This window comes from Puntigrus tetrazona, chromosome 23, assembly GCF_018831695.1.
Source record: "Puntigrus tetrazona isolate hp1 chromosome 23, ASM1883169v1, whole genome shotgun sequence".
Lineage (NCBI taxonomy): Eukaryota > Metazoa > Chordata > Actinopteri > Cypriniformes > Cyprinidae > Puntigrus > Puntigrus tetrazona.
Window position 1 is genome coordinate 5807588 of NC_056721.1, and position 17093 is coordinate 5824680.

A 17093-nucleotide genomic window follows, 5' to 3' on the forward strand; every position below is an offset into this window, starting at 1 on the left:
ACTGCTGAATGTAATCTTAAACAAATCTTAAAATTAATATCCATTTCTATGCTGCACATTATAATGTTGTGATGCCTAAATTAAATTCTGCTGTTTAAAATGACTTGTTTCAGTTTCTAGGTTTTTAATTAGAATTCATTGACGCAATAAAATATTAATATTTAATATATAAAAAATTTACATCAACCATTTGTTGGTTATTGGCCATAACGTGAAAATAATTGTCGGCCAGAATTTTAAATAACTAGCATTTCACTAATATCTATGCTTGAGCTAAAAGAAAGAGGACCTAGAACAGAGCCCTGGGGGACGCCGCAGATAACAGGAGTGCTTGGAGAAACTTGTGTTTGTCATTGAAGAACCAAACCAGAGGAGAGTTTCCAGTGTCAGTGATGCCAACATCTAAATGACAGAATCCAATAAAGACTTGAGGTCCAGAAGGAGTTGAATATTAAGCACCCCTGATTCAGCAGAAAGGAAGAGGTCAATTATGGCCCTGCAGAGAGCTGTCCCGGTTACTGTATATAAAGGACAATATTCTGCCTGGTACGGCTCGTACAGAACGTAAGGCACTTGGTGTGGTAGTCGAGAAGCAAGAGCTCTGTTCAGCAGAGGTTTGCGATATGTCTATAATTATTTAACACAGAGGGACCTAGACAAAGTTTCCTGAGAATTAGGGTGTCAGCGGCAGTTTTTAGTTCTAATGGAGCAGTGCCAGAGGCAAGAGATCTGTTAATCAAGCGTGAAATGAGTGTACTGATAGCAGACAGCTTTAGAAACAGTTTAGTTACATAATGAGACAATATCATAATCGTTCGGTTGAGGTTAGCGGAGGAAGTGATACACAAATGATAGTAGATGCGTGCAGAGAATGAGGGAGGAATGCTAGACATCTGATGGCGTTAAGATCGGTAACGAGCAGGCAAAGTCAACCCTGTGACGTTTCATTGCTTCATTCTTCTTTCGAAGTGAAGGTTCATCGCAACAAGGATATAACAATGAAGATGTAGTTCTGAAAATGTCAAATTCAGGTTTCGATCCACCAATCCAAAATGCAAATGAATTAATTTAATAAAGCATCTTTGACATTTTGTTCTTTTGGGGGAAAAAATGACGCGCGTTTCTAGATCTGTTATTGGACCATTTCGTTTAAAGTAGCATTGTGACCGCACTCAGGAATATTTCTGTATGAAGATATACACCTATGAATCACTTTTATTGGATTTAAATACAGTATAGTACATTCAATTCAAATACGTAAATCTTATATTTAGGTCTGTGTTTAACATGGCTCTAAACCCTGACAGGGCCCGTCTGCATAGCGCTTCGGGAAACAGTAGCCATACACGAACCCCTGGCATTTTACTAGAGATAATTTGGAGTTGAGAACCACACACCAGGAGCCAGAGGTTTGGCAGAATAGCTACTGGCAATCTAGCACCGCCATGAAAATCTCAAATAACATCCCCAAGTGACCAAGTCACAAACACCTACCCACATCATCACATCCGGAAGATGGCACAGATGGAGCTACGCGAGTGTGTGAAGGAAACCGGTCGTGCGTACATATATGTTGCATAACTACCTATGGTGATGAATGTTTATGAGTTGAGCGATCTCGTGCGTTGTTCCTCTGTGTGCAGATGTGGCCTTGGCCTGTGGACTTCACTCTCCAGACCCCAGCTCTCCCATCCAGGGCATCTCCGATGCTGAGATCCGTCTGCCTGGCTCTCAGGGGCCCATTCTCAGCATCAGTAGCATGGAGTACCTCAGCTCGGAGCAAGACAATCTCCCTACCAGTGAGTGCTCTTTATCATGTATACACGTATACGCAATAAGTATACTGGTCAAAATAATAAAGCCTTATGCTTAGCAAAGGTGTATTTATTTGATCAAAAATTCTGTTGTTTATTAACAGTTGAATGATGAGTTGAATGGAATGATCTCTGAAGGATCATGTGACACTGAAGACTGGAGAAACTGATTTATTTAAAACATTTGGGTTTGGGGTGGGCATAACTGTTTGAGCCAGTAGTAGACTATAAGGGAAGTGGTCGGGAAACCTGTCTGGAAACATTCATTATTTTTTGCAAATATAATCTGATTAGCCACATCCCTGAATTCTCTTCCTGATCATTTAAAGCGTTTTTTTTATGTTTCCCATCAGTGGTGGATTCTGTACAGGACAGCGAGCCAACGGAAGAGCCAAATTCAAACGAGGACGAGGACGAGGACGAGGAGGCGGTTCCTTCTGTAAATGAGAACGAAGACCTCGAGGAAGACGAAGAAGACGGAGAGGAAGATGAGGACGATGAACTGCAGGAACAGTCTCCTCCGAGCGGCCACTGCAATCTCGTTTCTCATCCAAGCTCGGAGGAAGGTGTGCTCATTTTCACTTATGAAATCAGACAAAATCATTAGATGGTATTGCAGCGCGTCAATGCGTCTTCTTGCTTCCGCAGACCCAGGTAAAGTCGCCATCGCATCAGTGCCTCATTCGAACTCTTTTCTCCAAAAAGAACTGCCTAGAGTCTCTGACGGCCCCAGTCCTGTGGTTTTAAGAGGGCCTTTTACTAATCCCGTGGGGTCGCCGCATATAGGTAGCATACACCCGCCGTTGCCCCCTAGCTGTATAATAGAAGAACTGCACCGAGCGCTGGCTACAAAGCTCAGGCAGGACAGGTAAACGGGTTACTATTATTATTATTTTTATATTTCAGAAGTTATTCTTATTGTATCACCTCACAGTGTGTCTCTTTTCTTTCCTTCCTTCAGCATCGAACGAGAGCCAAGCGGAGGTGGTGAGAGCAGAAAGGAAGCAGAGGAAAACAAAGAAAATGTTCGACAGGACCACTGCTTCACCGACGCTTCAGGAATCATCTACGACATCGACAGCTGGAACGATTCTGTCATTTCTGGTGGGTTTACGGCACAGCAACAATAGCAACGATTTGTCAGTTAGAACCCGCCATTGCATCGTGATTGTATCGTTGTGTTTTTACATCGCATTGCAAACGCGCGCAGGCACATTGCCAAGGAGGATGAGGAAGGAGCTGCTGGCCGTGAAGCTTCGGAACCGTCCCAGCAAACAGGAGCTGGAGGACAGGAACATTTTTCCTGCGCGGAGTGACCAGGAGAGACAGGAGATCCGTCAGCAGATTGAAATGAAGCTCGCCAAGTAAGCCAGAAATATATCTCGACTGTACTGTAAATGTGAGTTTATCAAATATCACACTGCCCTCTTCAGGATATTTTTGGAAGTACGTGGAAAGACAGCTTCGGGAGACTGCTGAATGCTTTTTTTGGCCAGAAAAATCTAATTTATTCTAATGTTCATTAGCTATAGTTTTTTTTTAATCTATTAATTGCTCGGCTCTCTAGTTGAGCGTCCTCTGTTGAGGACAGCAGATCTCTTGACCTGCATCACATTAGGATTGTATGAACAAGTGAATAAATCCACTACAGCTTTTCATTCATTCCTGTTTGACTGCATCACCTGCCTTTGACTTCACTCTTTGTTTTCCATTGCCGTGCTGTTTTGCAGTTTATTGCTTTGAGTTTTCTTTTGTTTTGCTCTGCTGGATTCTGTTGTTTCGTTTTCTCAGCATTATGTTTTGTTTATTTACCTGTTGAGTTTTGTTTCCTTGCGTTGTTTTGCTTCTTATTTCGCTTGTTTTTTCGTTACCTTTGCTTGTTTCCCTCGCGGTTAGATTTTTGCCTTTTCCCTCGTTGTGGTGTTTGGTCTAGCTTTGAACTTGTTTCGTTTTACTTTGCGTTTTGCTTTTTTCATTCGTTTGGCTTTGCTTGCGTTTTTGTTTGGTTTCGCGTTTAGTCGTGTCTTTTGCTTTGCTGCGTCGTGCTGCCTGGTTTTATGCTACACTTAGTTTTGTTTCGCTTTTTGATGCATATTTACATTTTCACAATGGCACTTCTGATGGAAACGACGTAGTGTCTGAAAAACAGAAAACAGCTGTAGATCTTGTCAGAATAAGTCTTGAGCCCTTTTAGAAGAAGCACTGATTGTGTCCGGGTTAATTCAAGTTTTAAGAGCTTCGCTCGGCGAGAGACACGAGGTGCTGAAATATTTTGAGCAGCGATGGTAAGTGGTCATCCTGAGTTACGTAACGTGAGAACCATGAGTGGTTTGTAACAAAGATGTGATTCAGAGAAGAATTTGAGGAGAAAGCAGACACTGCGTCGGTGCAGGTGTTTACGTTAGATGCACGTTTTACAGATTCATGCATATGATGCTCACTGAAAAAGTGACTTTTAAGAGTGAGAAAGTTTTCGCATTCGGAAAGTTAATAAACTAAAATAATCGAGTCACATGTGAATAACTGGATGTGTTAGATGCTAGCGCGTATTTCCCACGAGCAAGGCCCTGTTAAAACCTCTAATTGGAATCATAGGGTTCACCGTGTGTGTGTTTATGCTCTTTAAATTGCTACACTTAAGAGGTCGAGGTTTGGTTCGGTTTGGCAAAGCCATGTGCCTTCTTGGTTTTTCCTGGAAACAGGGTTGATTACGTAACACACAGATTTTATAAAGTATATTGGTTTAGTTCATGGCTTCTAAAGCCTTAACAGGACAAGCGCTGCTGCACTCTGTTGTATTGAATGTGTATCTCAAAATGCAGACAAAATAATAGTAATAAAATGTCCAAGCTCGCTTTAAAGAGAGTTCGCTTTCACCACTGTTTCCAACGCGCTTAAGCACGAAGTGTCGTAACAGCTTTGCTTTAAAACATATTTTAAATCACGTTTTAATCATATTTAGTCACGCTTTAAAGACGTACACTTGTTCTGACGTGTTCACATATTAAACGTGCAAAACACCAGATCCTAATTTCAACTTTAATTTGAAGTGAATTATTTAATTACATTTCTAGTCAACGCATATTAAATATACTAAATGGAATGATTGTCAGTAAAAACACATGCAATTTCACTATATTTTATAATTAAGAAATCATATTTAAAGATGCACTTGAATCCTGCATAGATGGCTCGGAAAGCGCTATTTGAATTTAACATAAATGTATAGTATAATTTTTTAATATTAATATTTTAATTAATATTTTTTTAATTAAAAATCTAATTGATTTTTTTGATATTTTTTTGAGCCATTTTGTAATTGACAGTATATCAATGGAACGAATGCATGAAAAAATGAGAAGGATCAGGTCACTTCAGGTCAGCCGAGAAGAACGGTCGTTTCAGACGCAAAGCATGTTATTAGAGCATCTTATAAAGACATTTTTTCTTCTTATGATTAGCACGCGCTGATAAACAGTTGACAGTAATCCCAGGAACATGTACAGTATTGAGACAGTATTCAGGTTGAGGTCTGACGGGTGCCGTCCACTTGATCTAGGCCAGCGGTGAAGTGTGACGGTCAGTGCACCTGCGGGACAAGTTGAAGTCTGAGCTAAACGCGCAATGACACTTTGCTGCAGCAGCATGTCATGACCTTCCTATCTTTGGCTTGCCGTGCCCTACTCCACCACCGAAGAAAGACACGGCTGGAGCTATTTTTAGAGCTCAGACTGGTGAATAATGGATGCTAGTGCATGCTCCCCTCCTCCATCTCTACCTCCACCCTGCACGCCACGGCGAATACCAAACGCGGCCGTACTTTACTGTAGCGCTCATAGAAGCTCCTCCTAATTGATGGAAAGATGTTTGGATAAAGTGCACTGCCATCCGTCCGTTAATTAAACCGGCCTGATTAATGACCGGTGCATAATGCGGACCGATAGCACGAGCTTCCTGCGTTGCTCGGGTAGATTTTCTTTGTTTCAGTATTCACGGGGAAGCTACTGTTGCTAGGCAACTCGTGATACAGGTCAATAATATCCAGGCAGCTTCCAAAGGGGCTTTGGGAGTAGTTCTCCATTTCAGTTCATGAAATATTAACGCCACCACATCTGCTGGAATCCCGTCTTACTCAGCTCATATGAGTGACAGCAGCCAAATAATGCCGGTAAATGCCTTATAATTAATCAGATCTCAATATATAGCTTTGCGTAGCAAGGTATTTCAAATGAATAGTGCATTTGGAAGAAGCCGGACAGCAATTTTCCATTAAATGAAATGCGATTTTATGTCATTTTTACCGTCTAATGCAAATCATAACTGAGCTGAGTCATCCCAGCTATATCTGTGACCCTGGATCACAAAACCAGACACAAGTATAGCTTTAACAATACATTGCATGGCTTTGTCTTTTATGTCAAAAATCATTAAGATCATATTTCCTACCATAAATATATTACAACAAAATTTATGATTAGAAATATGCGATTAAGGACTTCATTTGGACAACTTTAAAGACTATTTTCTCCATATTAAAATGATTTTTTTTACACCCTCACATTTCAGATTTGTATAGTCGTGTCTTGGCCATCTATACTAACAAACCATACTTCAATGCAAGGTTTATTTATTCGGCTTTTAAAATTTCCTTAAATTACAATACAGATTTAATTTATTTATATAAATATAGCAGACTATATATAAGAGGATAAAAAGTAAGATTAGTGACAGGGAAAGCTGCAAATTGATTGCCAATTAAACAATATCCACACACACACATAAATATATATACATTTTTTTATATTCACAACCTTCATGTAATTGTGATCAAATAAAACTCACTATAGGGTTTCTAATATTTCTAATATATATGAAGACATAGGCTTCTGCGTAGGGATGACTTCGTTTCTTTGATCAGTTCCTTTCTAAATGTCATTTGCCATCACATTATATTCAGATAAGTGATTCTCAAACAATAAAAAGACTCACTTAACCTAATTAGTGGGTTACTACAAAGGCGAGAGACAGAGCGCATGACAAAGAGCGCGTGGAGCAGCGCTGACTCCGCGCGCGCCTGTCTGTTCAAAAAACCACAACAAGCGCGAGCGCACTTTACCGCTCATCGGCGCCGCTTTTAGTTGGCGTTTCATTCAGCAAAGGTGCTCAAAACCCTGGCGTTTCGCATCCAGATGCGGAGTAACAGCTGCCGGGCTGTACACAAAGGACGGGGAGACTCTGAGCGTCCCCTGTGGATCTCACCGAGCCGCTTCAGCGCGGGACGGCATGGTTCAAAACCTGATTCTCGTCTTTCTCCGCAGGAGACTCAGTCAGCGGCCGGCCGTTGAAGAGCTGGAGAGCAGAAACATTCTGAAACGTGAGTATTAGGATGCGTGAGAGAAACGAGCAGCGTCCGCGGAAATGTAAATAACCAATGAATGCATGCATCGACAATTGTTTGTGAAGAATAATCGTATCAAAAATAATAAAACCACTATTTCTGGTCCATAGTAATGATAATAGCATTTGTTTAATAGATATATTTTATTGGTGTTGTTAGTATGTAGCTACATCAATGATAATAACAGTATGCAATATACAATACAAATAGTGTTCTATTTTTTATATTTCATGAATAAATAAATGTTACATATATTAAATAGCATTTTAATAATTAAAACAGTACTTAATTACTTCATCTCATACTGGTTTATTTTGTTAAATATACGTTGTTATATTATGTGTGTGTGTATTATTAATAGCTAATAGCAAATAACATGAGCAACAGTTGAAATAAAAGTCATTTGGAATATCGTTTGATATTGAACAGTAATAATATCATGATTGCAATAACATTTGTTAATGTCTGTCGTGCACCTCCGGCTCTTTCAGAGAGGAACGATCAGACGGAGCAGGAGGAAAGAAGAGAGATCAAACAGAGACTCAACAGAAAGGTAAACACGCTCTCTTCAGGTTCATTTCAGTGGCATGCGTGCTGTATTTTTCAGATTTTGGTGGTAAGGAGGCCGTCGGTCTGTAAAGTGCTGCTGCTGAAAATATTATTACTTGCAATAAGACATAAAACACCGTCTGGAGCTGTTCGATGACAAGCCGAGTTTTTTAAGATTCAAGAACTTTGCTCGTATGTTTTTCTTCTTGCTTTGTTTACGCCTCTCGAGAATGACTGGGTGGAAGGGGAACGAACCGAACGGTAAAAATACAGATAAAGCAGCATAGAGAAGAAAGCCAACCTCTATGCCAATTAACTTTCAACAAAAAGCTTTATTTTCCCGAAAGTTAAAGCGACTTTATGGACCAGCGATGTTGAGAATTTGCTTTGTTTTGTCCGTCCCGCAGCTCAACCAGAGGCCGACAGTCGATGAGCTAAGAGAGAGAAAGATTCTGATCCGCTTCAGTGACTACGTGGAGGTGGCCAAAGCCCAGGACTACGACAGGAGAGCCGACAAACCCTGGACAAGACTGTCCGCGGCTGACAAGGTACGAGACGAAGAGCCGACCTCAGCAAACGCACGGCCGGTCTTTAATTCAATAAGAGCGCACGGAGCCAAACGGGCTCTCCTTGAGTCTCGCCGGTCCTCTCAAGGTTTCTAAGCCCAGTTGCATTCGCTAAAAAGCGCTCTGATTTGTGTCAGTAGTCTCGACCGACTCATTACGGAGCGCGCATGTCACTCGAGGATGCGCTTAAGTGGCTTTTATTTGCGATTCCGCAGGCGGCCATCCGTAAAGAGCTGAACGAGTTCAAAAGCACCGAGATGGAGGTCCACGCTTCGAGCAAACACCTAACGAGGTCAGTATGCGCCCCGCGCTATTTTTACATCCACAAAACCAAAAAACGACAGCCACACAAAAGCGCCCGCGTGTAAAAACCACCAGCGTGTCGCCTCGACCCCGAGCGGGTTTTGGATAGCGCGCCCAATCGGGACGTCAGCGGCCGTTTAGAGCTCTCACGCACGATCTTACTAAAAATAACCGATTGCTGTTGCCGGTCGCGATTGCGAAAGGCACCTTTGTTGATTCGTCTCCTCTCGATCAGGTTTCACAGGCCCTAAGAGGGGGTTTTCTTCTGTGAAGAAAATGCTGAGAGCGGCGTTCGTTGAAATCCTGGAGGAGCCTCTTCCAGAGCCATGGCTTCGACCATGGGATTCCCTTATTCTTCCAGCGCCCGGGGCCGAGAGGTGCGTGGGAAGGGTTAGCGCTGGGGGCTGCGTCTCCACCGCGGGCGGCCACAGGAGAAACCTGAAGAACATCTGCGGACACATTTAACCTGGGGCTGACAGAGTGGAGCGGCGGAGGACTTTTGATGTTTTTATAACCGGACTGCATTTCAGTGACCGCTAAGAAAAGACGAATCAGTTTCGGGGTAAATGTTTGTGTACATGTAACCAGCTCCACTCTGAAAAAAAAAAGTAAAAAAAAAAAAAAAACAAGATAAAAAGAAAAAAAATACAAAATACTTGAGGGTTAATAAGCCTGCTATAAATGAATTTCATATTTACTGTACAAAAGTCAGTTTGAACAGGGTTGTTCATGTCATCACTTGAAAAAAAAACAAACAAACAAAAAAAAAAACTTTGTAAGCACTACTTGTCTTCAAAATACAATTTTGGAAATACTTCTGTGTTGTGGTTTTTTTTAGGTTTGATTATATACACGCACACTACAGTTAAGGGCTGTTGATGTTTTTGAAAGTCTCTTATGCTCACCAAGGCTGCATTTAGCTTCGTTACTCCAGTGTCCCACGATCCTTCAGAAATCATCCTAATACGATCACTTGCTGCTCAACAAACATTTATTATTAATGTTGAAAATGTTTTCTCTGAAGTCATTATCTGTGGGACAGAATGTTCAAAACAGCAGCATTTATTTAAAATGAAGTTACGATCAATTACATTATCTTTAGTTTGGCTGTTGATCAATTCAATGCATCCTTGGTGTTTTCTTTCCTTAAGAACTACAGCCCCCAAACTTCTGAAGTGTGTGTTAATAGATAAAACTGCACGACATCTGCGGCATGAAACTCTAAATAAATAGTGTGAGTTTCGTCCTCTCAAACTCATCTATTTCGCCTCTTCTATTTACAGAGGACACTAATTAAATAACAAAACTGCATCAAGTATTTTTCTCTCCCATCAATTAAACCCATGATGTTATCTTATTCAGGCCCCTTGATAGTGTGAATGCAAAAAAAAATCAAAAAAGTTTCAGAATGTATTATCCGTTTTTAATTTCTGCGCACATACATCTAAAGTCGATGTTAGAAATAAACGCGTTTGTTCTTATATTGCCTACAACATTTACTTGTTTGCTTTAAACAACTATTCATTATTCATATTAAAAACCACAAGCAAATATGTAAAAACTATGTACAGGCAACCACTGTTTCAAGGAGACTAGAAAGTGCAAATATTCAACCTTTCGAGTAATAATATTTTAAAAGAACATAACAGTAATATCTCTAAGCTTACAAACGGGTTTCAGAACAGTAGATGTTTTTCTCTCAGGTCAGAACCTCGATGCATCAGGGAAGAACAATGATTGCAGACCTCTTCTCACACTCGTCAACTCTTCCTCGTGCTACAGAGACAAAAACAAACTTTAATTCAGTCCTGCACAACTGTGTTTTAAAATATCAGTTCTTTTTTCAGCTCTTACTATTTCTTTGAAGAAACGCTCCTGAACTGACTTCATGCTCTTCTTCATCAAAGACATCTGCAACAAAAGCAAAAAAAAATATATATATTTTCTAGACAATGAAAGGTTAAAGTAGCTTGAACTGGATGTATAACTATTGAACCATCACAGACTACGCTTCTAAAAGGTTCAGGTCCTCACCTCCACAGAGAAGACCTCTTTCTCATACTCTAGACTTTCACACACGTCGGTCTGAAAAGCGCTTTTCAGCTCCTGTAATCTGAAAGAACAAGAATGAGAAAGACAGGCACTTGCATTACCAATCCAGTGTGAAACAGCACATACAAACTGATTGGAAGCACTCAATCAGCCACTAGAGAAACAGACAAACTCTCAGAAACATGCCTCACAATGCAAGCAAACACTGTTGAACTGTTTTCTTGCAAAAAAAATAAAAAAGTGTTTTGTGAAAATTTACACCAGCCTTTTTTTTTTAATATGCAACCCTCAGTGCACTAAAAAAAAGTACCTGTCTGAAAGTCTTTGAGCTGGCCTTTTTTAAAGAAATCACAAGATTCTTGGCATAATAGCATTAAAGAATAAACAAATAATTGGCATTACATAATTCTTGCTGTTTTTCCCCCGTTGCATCTTGTTAGCCATGAACAGCTGGAAAATCCTGTTTGTTGCTGCGACCCAGAACAACCCACATACTAGTCATAAGCAGGTCGTGTAGACACGATTGCATATTATACGAACAGAACAGTTATGAAGGGAAGACTGCTTCCATTTACATTAGAGCTGGGAAATCTATGACATTTATCTCATGTCCATGCAGCTGTTATGTTCTTACCTCTTGGTTCCTTTCTCTTGGTAAGCATGGAAGGCCAAGGTCTGATTCCCCCAGTAAGTCTGTACATACAGCGTGATTGAACCAAAGGCCATTTACACACACATACACACACATATATGTATGTATTTTACACATTTACCCGCCAAGTGCGTTAGCAATTTGTCAAATCAAAACACTGGTTACCGTCAATTCCTCCTCCATGCTTCTCAAAACAGTGTCATCTTGCTCCAGGTTTGCTATTTCGCTCAACAGGACTTGTTTGACTTTCTCCAGCCTCTGAGTACTACATATTAGATAAAGAAAGTAAATATCAGATAGGTTACCGGATAGAAACTCTGACCTCTTCAGAGTCAAGGGTCGTGTCTGACCTGTACTGGTGCACTTGGACACTGACGGATGACATGTGCTGCCCTAAAGTCTTCAAAGTCTGCCTGGTGTAAAGATCCATTGTCCTGCAGCGATTCTGACAAGTGCACAAGGTAAGTTATTAGAAAATGCTAATACACACTCACTGAGTGCATCAGGATGTGCAGCGGGTTTTGCATGCGAGGACGTGAATCTTCAAGAAGGAGCGGGCATGTTTAGCTAGGTTTAGTGATAAAAGTGAGATGACAAGCACCTTGATCTTTCTCTTAAGCTCTGAGCTGAACTGATGGCAGATAAAGCCCACCTGCTGAGCAGGCTGGGTCGGGTTTGTGTCTTCCTCGCTGGCATGTCTGTAGCTGGACCTTGTGCAGGATGACAGTGTCTCCACTGGAGGACACACACACACACACAGACACACCCATGAATCGTTCGTCAGCACTTTCAAAAACACACACACACACACACACACACACACTGGTACAGTGAGTGAACTTAGATCTACAGTTCAACAAGGCTTCTCAATTATTACATTTTTTATATTTTTGATGAAATCCTAGAGCTTTCTGGCCCATTTTTAAAATGGTCCACGTGACATTAGCCTTTCAACTAGAATTTCATAAAGCTATGAGAATACATTCTGTGCACAAATAAAAGAAAAATAGCAACTATTTAACAGTTTCTTCTCATGTGGGTCTAAGAGCTCTACTATGCACACACAAGCATTCAGTTTATGGTTGAACCACTGATGTCACAGCAATGTAAATGATGTCCTTACTACCTTTTAAAGGCAAAAAATGTTTCAGTTGTATTGCCGTCTGTGCAGTGTTAGAAAACTCTCAGATTTCATTCAAATATCTTCATTCGTGGTCTGTCTTACAGGTTTGGCTTGCTTGAAAATAATTAATGACGGAATTCAAATTTTAGTTTGAACTATCCCTTTAAACTTACCAGAAGCGGCAGAATACTGAATGTAAAAATATCAAAAGCAGTAAAAGGCCTCACTGACCCCAAACCATTTAAATGACGTTAACAACATATTCTTAGCCTTATTTTGTGCCCAGAAACACTTCTCTCAAGTCTCTCATTACTGGATATAGTCGTTTCCTTGGCCCTTTTATTCAGGCCTCCCCTGTAACTTCTCTTTCTTCTCCCATTCTCTGTGACTATGTCCTCCTCTTCTTCCTCTGAACTGCTCTGATCCTTCACCAGAGGTTTAGCATTGGAGCCTGAAACACAGCTTCACAACATCACTCACAGGATCAAATGCAAACTGGGCTCATTTCTTAATCAGGCAATTAAGAAAACAAGATTGTCCCATCAGAATAACAGTGTCTGATGAGTCAGGATTAATCTGCATCCAAAAAGCTAAATATTCAGTAGCGTGCTATATATTATATTGTACCTTGATTATATTATGTTATAAAACATCAACTTATAAATCAATCTTAATTAATCATCAACATTTTTGGACTCAATAAGGTAGTTTGGTTTGTTTTTGCAGCATCATGCTTGGTTGTAAAATCTTATTGATCCTTAAGCTTTTCATTGCTGTATATTAAAAATCAAATATACTTTGAGTAGCTGTTATTACCACGAGGAAAAATACTTCATGTTTGTAGTCTTTTTTGAAAGGTGATAAATACCTTTATTAGGAGTGAAGGATTTATTAGTAGGCACAAACAGCTTTCTAGGCTTCATTTTCAGAGCTAGCTGAGAGGGAGAAGGAGCCTTATTCTCTTTGTCCTCCTCACTTTCATCTCTCTCTGAAAGACTAGCGGAGTGGCTCAGGGTGAGATGCTTGAGGATGGCCGTTGGACCTGATTGGCAATTGGTACGAAAAAATACATAAATTGTATACTAGCAAATAAAATAAAAAAAACACAACCTAATTAAAACATCTCTTCACCTGACTTAAATTCTAGTCCCTCAACCTTACTTCCTTTCTGGCTTGCTGGTGTTTTCTATAAGCCGCAGAAGAACGAAGTGGCGTGTTACTGAAATGTAGTACTATGAAAAGTGTAACTGTGTTCAGAAATAAACTTGTAGAGCAGTACCTCTAACTTGTTGCTTACAGATACGTGGGAAGATTGGCTCATTGTCACAGAAATGATGGACCTCCTTTCAAACGATGCTGGGCTGGTTTTGTTCTTGACACCTCTCTGCTCCTCCTGGAAGTCTGGAGAGTCGACTGGACTCGGCTCAACCTGTGGGAGCGATGCATTACATGAATGTGTTCATCTTTACATCAGAGAGCTAATAACAAATACAACATGTTTATGCTCAAATAAAAGACTAGCAAAATGAAATTACACTTGTATTTGTACCTGGTGCCCCAAAAAACATCTGGAAACTTTTTAAACAGAGACAGACGGATAGCACAAGCGCACTTAAAAAACTTTTTTATAAAGCAAATATAAATGAATGGCTTAATACACTGGTCAAATGTTTGAGGATGGTACAATTATTAATGTTTTTGATAGAAGTTTCTTGTGTTCTCCAACACCGTATTTGTCTTCAGTGTCATACGATATTCAGATATCATTCTAATATGCTGATTTACTACTCAAAAAACATTTCTGATTATGTTGAAAACAGTTATCAGGAATATGTGATATATATCTTTCACAACTATTTAATGCATACAAGGTTAAAAAGAGTAGCATTTATTTGAAATAGACATCTTTTGCTATTATAAATGTATCACATTTGAAACATTTTTGCATACTTGCTGAATAAATGTACAACCTAAATCCCAAACATCGGAACAGTAGGAAACTTGTACAAATGCTTTAGCCACAGAAATATTAAGTTAGCTCTTTGTTTAGCATAATTTTTTTGTCAGTTACCGAAAGCCAAATATGTTGAGACAACTGTATGATCAGGACGTGCAACGAATGAGCTTTGAGAGCTGTAATGTAGCCCATTAGTACTCGAAATTTTCCATCAGTGCGATTTGAAAACATGCTCTATGTTTCCTGTTTACCTGTGCGGCAGGTGGAATCCGTTTAGAGCCTCTTGAGGTTGTGGAAACAGGTGTTATGGTGCGAGATGGCTGTTTCACAGCAGCTTTATTCCCTGGGGTTTTACAGAGAGAGGAGGCTTTGAGGGAACTGAGAGGCTGTAGTGGAGAAGAGTCGGCTTCGATTGGAGAGATGGACAGAGAACGGAGAGGTGTAGCGCCGGATCTCACGTTGGTTTTTAGCTTTTCGCCCGCTACAGAGAAAAATTAAATATAATGTACACAGCACAAGATATAATTTATACCACAGCCAATAATTAACACAATCGTTAATGAGCATTCTAATAGACAGTCATGTATTCATACAAATACAAACAGCTATTTTAGGGCACTTTGACTCGTACATCTCATCTTCTCAACGGAGGGAGGCGAGGCGAATGTGGAAGATAATCTCGCTGCCCAAGACTCCTTCTGCCTTCTGGCTGACCCCTGAGCAGATGACGTCTTCTTCGCTGCAAGATGCTCTGGACTACACATCTTCTTGCCTTTATCGTTCCTCTGACCTCCCAGACTCTTTGCAAAGACTTTATCTGCCTTTTTCTGTGCGTTCTTCTCATTTTGTAGTTTGGCTATGTCTACAGAGGTTTTCTGTTTTATTCCCCCCTGTTCTGCGGCTTTGGCTGAGACAGTCTCATGGAGCGTTGCTGCTCGCCAAACAGCCTTTTTCTATTCAGAAAAGACAAAGACCATTATGATTAGTCTGTCTAGACCCTGAAGATCTTAAATAAAGGCATTTACATCTACTGAAGATCCCTGTGAACCGACTGTGCTGAGTATCACATGCCTTAGGGGCTGGTGCTTTTTCACTCTCTGACAGACTGGACTGGTCGTCTGAGTCAGACGTCTCTCTGTAGGTTCTGGTCAAGGCTGCAGCTCTTTGCGGTCGTCCTGTGGTTTTCTTATTATTGATGCTTGGCTGCCTTTTATCCTCGTGTTCAGCCATTTTCTTCTGTCTCTTCTATTATTCACCCAATTCAATAGAAAAGCGAATAATTACTATAAACATGACTACAAAAAACACCTTATTTACCAATCAACACCTAATAACACCAGATAACATTATAAAAGTGACAAAATTTGGCTGTCGTTCTTACCCGTTTTGGCTTGATTTGTTCTTTCACTGGTTTTGGCGAAGGCAAAGGCGTATATGGTGATTTAACTGAAATAAAATGATAGTGCAGGAGATTATTGTACAGAAGGATGTGAAAAAGTAGTTTTCAGTCAAATTGTGTGTGTTTAAGTAGAAGCCACTCATCTATGCCGTAGTGTTAACCTCTGCAGATGACAAATAAGAGCTCAAAACAACAGTTGGAGATGTAAGAGACTGGTGTAGCATACATGCAGTGTCAGCTGGTGGAAAGATGGGTTTAACCGGCTGCCTGCTGTAGTCTGCCACTTTGGGCTTGGGTTTCCTGTTGGCTGAGTTTAACCAGCTGATCTCCGTCATGTTGTCTGTGTCCGTATCACTGAACAGCTTTTTCTTCTCATTTGCCTTGGGCGCCTAGATTGTAACACAACCGATTATAAAAAGTGGATTTTTTTGTAGGCCTGTATTAAATGAACAAATAATCCATTCCCCAGAAAAATGCATTTAATGTTAAACCTTTGTAAGATGATGTCTTTTAGCCGACTTGGAGGGAGGCTGAGGTTTACTTAGTGGACTAAAACAGAACACATAATGTAAATATGTAATAAAATACATTATGCATTAACAAGCAATGTTTAAAAATGCAGTTCAATGTATTGTTCAACACTAGAGGGGGCTGTTTTTCTGAGTTAACAGAATTACCTGCTTTCCACTCTGGATGCATCAGAGGATTTCTTTCTCTAAAGAGGGAAAAAATAAGTTTTTATATATTATGAATATTATGATATATTTTGTTTGCATTCAGAGCTACTGGTGTCCTTACCACACTAATTTTTGGAGTGTCTTCCGTAAATGCATAAACATCCCTGAGGAGATCAAACACAATGAATTGAGTGATTATAAAAGATGTTTTCAAACTAAACATCCCTAGCTGAAGGGATTGAAGTCAGTAAAATGCAATACTCAATCTGCTGCAACTCCTCGGATTTGTCTTGTGTTTTGTGCAAACTTGAACTCCTGGCAGCAGTTTTCTCCTGTAACACAACGTGCAAGGGAAAAAAATATAAGTTTGCATTACAACTGTACAACTACCCTGCTGGAAAAAACAGCATATGCTGGTTAGGCATGCTTTAAAACATGCCAACAGCATATAGTGTTTTTTCAACAGAGTAGATGTATTGACTTGACTTTACAAATCCTGTTTTCTTTCTAAATGACCTACAGTGGAGGATGGACAACCGCTCTTGTTAAGCAGATATCTGAAAGTGAAGGTAACGGTGTTATTCCATGTGAGGACAGAGAAAA

General features: G+C 40.2%; 2 protein-coding genes across 2 annotated transcripts in view; one reads left to right on the top strand and one right to left on the bottom strand.

Annotated features, from left to right (window-relative positions):
* The window catches only part of LOC122329297 (phosphatase and actin regulator 3-like), a 19969-nt gene extending 10525 nt beyond the window's left edge, over nt 1–9444 (top strand). Inside the window, exons 8-13 of the mRNA XM_043225531.1 lie at nt 3025–3178; nt 7133–7188; nt 7704–7765; nt 8169–8309; nt 8543–8619; nt 8866–9444. Of these exons, the coding sequence (XP_043081466.1) occupies nt 3025–3178; nt 7133–7188; nt 7704–7765; nt 8169–8309; nt 8543–8619; nt 8866–8881 (506 nt within the window). The 3' untranslated portion in view covers nt 8882–9444. The remainder of the gene's footprint in view (nt 1–3024; nt 3179–7132; nt 7189–7703; nt 7766–8168; nt 8310–8542; nt 8620–8865) is intronic.
* A 609-nt stretch (nt 9445–10053) lies between these two features.
* Nucleotides 10054–16660, bottom strand: LOC122329283 (synaptonemal complex protein 2-like). The gene is made up of 19 exons (XM_043225508.1): nt 16612–16660; nt 16491–16528; nt 16305–16362; nt 16040–16202; nt 15796–15860; nt 15486–15659; nt 15046–15367; nt 14666–14895; nt 13737–13886; nt 13589–13643; nt 13326–13499; nt 12771–12908; nt 11936–12069; nt 11685–11779; nt 11500–11599; nt 11317–11375; nt 10665–10743; nt 10485–10541; nt 10054–10406 (listed from the first exon to the last, which is right to left on the bottom strand). Exons 4-19 carry the CDS (start codon nt 16146–16148, stop codon nt 10335–10337), a joined length of 2013 nt encoding a protein of 670 aa, XP_043081443.1. The 5' UTR covers nt 16149–16202; nt 16305–16362; nt 16491–16528; nt 16612–16660; the 3' UTR covers nt 10054–10334.
* Between the last annotated feature and the right edge of the window lie 433 nt (nt 16661–17093).

Bases quoted from the DNA above. Each gene is read 5' to 3' on its own strand.
- LOC122329283 (XM_043225508.1), bottom strand. From the start codon at position 16,148: ATGACGGAGATCAGCTGGTTAAACTCAGCCAACAGGAAACCCAAGCCC. The intron at 12,070-12,770 runs GTAATGAGAGAC...TGTGTCCTCCAG, and splicing joins CAAGGAAACGACTATATCCA to TGGAGACACTGTCATCCTGC. The intron at 11,780-11,935 runs GTGCTTGTCATC...TGCACTTGTCAG, and splicing joins AGCTTAAGAGAAAGATCAAG to AATCGCTGCAGGACAATGGA.